A 5,180-nucleotide genomic window follows, 5' to 3' on the forward strand; every position below is an offset into this window, starting at 1 on the left:
CACCTAATATATTTAAATAATATCAAAAAATATATAGATTAAAATGGCTACCAATACTTTGAAGAAAAAAAATAATAATAAATTTGTATGTGAAGCAATTAGAAACCTACAATTTTATATTCCTTGTAACCTAATATATTCTTTTTCATATCTTCTTTCTCTAATAAACTATCATTTTTGCTCTAAGAATAATTTGAGTAGTAAAAAAGAAAAAAATTAAGGTTTATGAGATAATAATAGTGTCAAAAGCATTTGTAAGAATAGGAAATTAAAGTTAACTTTAATTGTTGTTGTTGTTGTTGTTCATCTTCTTCTTCTTCTTCTTCTGCTTCTGCTTTTTTAGTTTCTTTTCTAAGTTTTATAATTTTTAAATTAGTTATGAATTACATTGATTAAATAGAAAACTGTCATATGAAGTAACTTAAATTAAACAAGGAGTTTATGTTAGTTTTTGAGTGTTTTTAGAGTTAATGATTTTGTAGAAACAATAGACTTTAAAAAATTGTAGATCGTAAGTAATAACATGTTTGTAAATCCTTCTTAAATATTTTTTAATATATATAAAATCAAGAACCATTGTTAATAAATGTTTTAAATACTATTATACTATTATCTAAGATTGAAGATGAGGGTTAAACATAGAAAAAGATAGAGGTCTAAAAATCACTTTCTTAGAATTATATGTTGCGAGTCCAGTCTTTTCGGATTTATTTTTAGGTTATGCAAACATCTTTCACCCTTTGAGAATCACGCAAACGTATCTCACCCAAAAAGCTTCTTATTGAGAACTCAAATCATAAACTAAACCCTAAACTCATTCTTTAGACTATGTGGGATATAACAAGAATATTTTTTACTATGCGCTGATCTCTGTTCAATACATGTGATATGGAATTCCAAGTTTTCATAGGGGTATTTTCGTCCAATAATTTCAACTTTGGTTATAAGTAGCAAACTCGGGAAACTATTTTTCCAAAAAGAGCCTTCCCAAATCCCAACGTGGGAATCTTGTAAAAACCCAATTACAAATTAGGGTTTTAACTCATCTTCTAGGGTTTTATCAATCAAGCAATGAGCTATTGAGCCTTACCATAACGGGGAAGAAAAAGCTCAATTAGAGAATAATACTCGAAGCTTCTTCTTCTTCTGAGCAAAAGCATCAATTTTTGCTTATGGGTAAGAAACTTGGATTTTCTCATTCTCATTCTAGTTGTTTTTAATCCAGCTATTTCAATTACAGTTCTTGCTTAGCATTTCAAATATCCCACATTGATTCTGCTGAAATTTAATGTTTAGCTCATTAAATTTCACGTCTTGCCATGATATTACTCAGAATCCGCAAAAGGGTATTTGAATTATCTAAGATGATTGGTCAATCCAATCAGATTGTTCCCTTTTCTTCTGTGTTCAATGAAAAATGTGTTGTAATGCAGTACCCATCTTTCAGTTCAGTTAAATTTCGAACCTTTTGCAGTTCTAGAGTGACACATTTAGCAAAAGTCAGTCTCACTGAGTCAACTCAGTCACCTGGTTCTTTGATTTCCAACCAAGTTTCTAGGCTGGCTAGAACCGAGGCTCAAGATGTGTTATTTGATTACTTGCATGGTACTAGGAGCTTAAGCTATACGGATGCAGAGCATATCAGCAAGAATTCGCCATATTTTATTCAAAGTTTGTTATCCAAGATTGATGCCGAGAAGGATGTGACTCGGTCTTTAGCCAGGTTCCTTAGATACAATCCAATTAATGAGTTTGAACCATTTTTCGAGAGCTTGGGTTTGAGCCCATTGGAGATCTCCTTACTTCTTCCGCAGCACTTGATGTATTTGAGTGATGATGATATCTTGCTTGAGAACTATCATGTGTTGTGGGTATATGGGATTCCTCGTAATAAGATGGGAAAGATGTATAAGGAAGCGAGAGAGATATTTGGGTATGATTATGGAATATTAAGTTCAAAACTTCAGGCTTATGAAAATTTGGGTCTAAGTAGAAACACGGTTATTAAGCTAGTCAGTTGTTGCCCATCGCTTTTGATTGGTGATGTTGATGATCAATTTATTAAGGTTCTTGAAAAATTAAAAGGGCTAGGATTCAAGAATGACTGGATTGGGGGATACTTATCTGGTAAGAGCACATACAATTGGAATCGAACAGTTGACACAATGGAATTTCTTGAGAAAGTGGGTTATAGGGAGGAGCAGCTTTGTGATCTATTTAAAACAAATCCAGGGTTAGTCTTTGAGGGTTCTGGGCGGAAGGTTTATTTGTTGGTTGGCCAGTTACTCAAATTGGGTTTGAAGATGAATGAAATCTATTGTTTGTTTATGCAAAAGCCACAACTGTTGTCTGGAAAATGTACAAAGAATCTATTGCAGGCTGTGGGATTCTTGGTTGAGATTGGAATGAGAATGGAAAACATTGCAAATATAGTGTCTAAGCATGCGGAACTTATGGGTTCATGTTCTCTTAAAGGACCTAAAACTGTTTGCAGCAGTTTAAAAGTCAACAGAGATGGTTTATGTCAAATTATAAAAGATGACCCGTTGAAATTGTTCCATTTGGCTTCTAAAACAAAAATTAAAATTTATGAACAGGCGGAACTCCAAAATCCTAGTAAACATCTGGAGAAAACAACATTCTTGTTGAGATTGGGGTATGTAGAAAACTCAGAAGAGATGACGAAAGCTTTGAAAAAGTTCCGAGGAAGAGGGGACCAACTACAGGAGAGATTCGACTGCCTGGTAGAAGCCGGTTTGGACACAAATATTGTCAGACGCATAATTAAACATGCGCCAATGGTGCTTAACCAGAGCAAAGAAGTGATTGAAAAGAAGATGGATTTCTTAAAGAACTGTTTAGGGTTTCCAATCGACTCTGTAGTGGCATTTCCATCATATTTATGTTATGATTTGGAGAGGATTAATCATAGATTTACAATGTATGTGTCGCTGAGGGAGAGAGGTGCAGCGAAGCCCAAATTGTCCTTAAGCACTATACTTGCATGTTCAGATGCAAAATTTGTAAAATATTTTGTAGATGTCCACCCTGAAGGTCCAGCCATCTGGGAAAGTATAAGGAAATCGTCAAATTCAAGCTAAGGTGAAGTCTATACTTCATTTATATACTTTTTTTCATAAATCAAATTGAGTCCACTTGGACAATATAATTCTGCATTGCTAACCATATATTGTTGCACATCTATGTAAACTCTGATATGATTGTTGCACCTCATCTTCTCAAATACTTGCTACGAAATCTTGCATGGTTGGGTCGTTCAGCATGCAGTTTGGACTTTGGACAATTTAAAAACAGTAATTGTGTTGTTAATGACATAAAAACTGAATTGATACCATTTATATCTCATCTAACTGTAGTTTTTGGAACGAGTTTGTTTTCAGATGTATTTGTGGTAGTTTTCTTATTGTCATATTTTCAGGAACCTAATATGTCCTTGAAAAAACTGAGGAAAACTGAATATTCATATTCATCTAGTTTCCAAAGACCTAATCTAGTATTAACTGGGATTGAATGTGAAAATGTGAAAATTAGAAGTTTTCATGGTACTAGTGGATGTCACTGTATTGACTGAACATTCTCTCTGGAGTTATGCAGATATCAAGTTCATGTATCTGGATGGCAGTAACAGGCTAATAGCAGCATTCAACGGAATATTAGAAATTTCTGTGTGAAATATTAGAAGTGGAGATTGAGAGGTTGTTTTATTTACGTTTAACAGAATGGAAAACTTGTTCTAAAATAATTTTGAGATTTGTACAACGTGATTGGAGGAAATGAAACAATTTATATTTTCCAGGGTTGCTACAACAGGCAGTAAATATATTTGGGAGCACGCCGACGGATTATCGGATCTTTAAACAGGAACTATTTTTTGGATGAAATATAGATTTAAAAGAATAATTCGATTACCTGCCTCATATTTCAGTTTTATTACAAATACTCAAATGGAATACCTTTTGGCTTAGCTCTGCTGATACTTAACAAGATCTTCAGCTCTGTATTTCCCCTTAATTCAAGTTTATAATGTTTGATTTGGTTCATTTTTAATTTCACACCTCATTTCTTCAAGCTTTTCATATGATTCTAATATGAAGTCCTATATAAAGAAAGAGGGTTTCACCTATTGTCAACTCCGGGTCCAATATTGTTTGCTTTGGTTTGTTTTTGGGCTTCACAAAAATTCTTCTACTCAAAATGCACCTGCTTAGTTATGTGGATCTATAAATTGAATCTCAAGTTCATTAGCTAACAATGTAGTATGTGACATTTATGGTACCTAAAGGTGATGTAATCCTCCATATAGAACCATAGATCATGGACGGAGGGTTGACTAAGAGCCTCTTTGGTCAAGCTTATAAGCAGCTAATATTTATAAGGTAATTTAAGCTTATAAGAATTTGAAATTTAAGTAGTTATGCGATCGATTAAAGTATTTATAAATAATTGATAAATAGTTAACGTGTTTGGTAAAATATAGCTTATAAGTACATTTTATTACTAAAATGACTTAAAATGGTATTACATTATTTTATTAAAAAATAAATTATATTAACTTAATTTTTTATTATATTGAATTATAATTATAAATAAAGGTAATGTGGTAATATATTTTATCAAAGTTGTTTATAAGCAGAGTGTTTATAAGAAAAAAAAAGAGTAGGTTCCCCCAACTTATTATTATTATTATTATTATTTTGGCTTATAAACCCAACAAAATTATAAACAAATAAGTCAGCTTGATTTTAGAGCTTATAAGCTCAGACAAATCACTGTTTTAAAAACCGAATCGAACCGGCCGATCCAACTGGATGGACTGGGAACTGGTCACGTGTCCGGTTCGAGTCAACTATAAACCCGCTATTATCCATTAAACCGCTTTAACCTATTTAAAAACTGGATAAAATCAATGAACCGCCGATCCAATCGGACCGGCGGATAAACCAGTCTGATTTCAAAAACCCATAAGCCTATGCAATCGCACTATCGCAACCCATTCCATCTAATTTCCATCTCTGTTTCTTAGCTTCTTCTCTTTCTCAGTTTCTCTACGAAAATTTCTCAGATTTCTCAGCTTCTCTACGAAAATTTCTCTCTAAAATCCCACTCAAATCGCAATCAACTCCACTCCTTGAAGTCTGAAATCGCAACCATTCACCAAA

General features: G+C 33.1%; 1 protein-coding gene across 4 annotated transcripts; it reads left to right on the plus strand.

Moving 5' to 3' along the window:
• The first annotated feature begins 992 nt into the window (after positions 1 to 992).
• Positions 993 to 4,073, plus strand: LOC116139239 (transcription termination factor MTEF18, mitochondrial-like). 4 transcript variants are annotated; one of them, XR_004129426.1, is made up of 3 exons: positions 993 to 3,314; positions 3,616 to 3,716; positions 3,818 to 4,073. XR_004129426.1 is itself a non-coding variant. In XM_031424910.1 (3 exons), exon 1 carries the CDS (start codon positions 1,320 to 1,322, stop codon positions 3,099 to 3,101), a length of 1,782 nt encoding a protein of 593 aa, XP_031280770.1. In that variant the 5' UTR covers positions 993 to 1,319; the 3' UTR covers position 3,102; positions 3,269 to 3,314; positions 3,616 to 4,073. The 4 variants fall into 4 exon arrangements, 3 of the variants coding, with proteins under 3 accessions (XP_031280770.1, XP_031280772.1, XP_031280771.1); XM_031424910.1 differs by having other exon boundaries at positions 993 to 3,102; positions 3,269 to 3,314; positions 3,616 to 4,073; XM_031424912.1 differs by having other exon boundaries at positions 993 to 3,102; positions 3,282 to 3,314; positions 3,616 to 4,073.
• The last annotated feature ends 1,107 nt before the right edge of the window (positions 4,074 to 5,180 follow it).

The sequence above is a fragment of the Pistacia vera genome, unplaced genomic scaffold, assembly GCF_008641045.1.
Source record: "Pistacia vera cultivar Batoury unplaced genomic scaffold, PisVer_v2 Contig35, whole genome shotgun sequence".
Taxonomy (NCBI): Eukaryota; Viridiplantae; Streptophyta; class Magnoliopsida; order Sapindales; family Anacardiaceae; genus Pistacia; species Pistacia vera.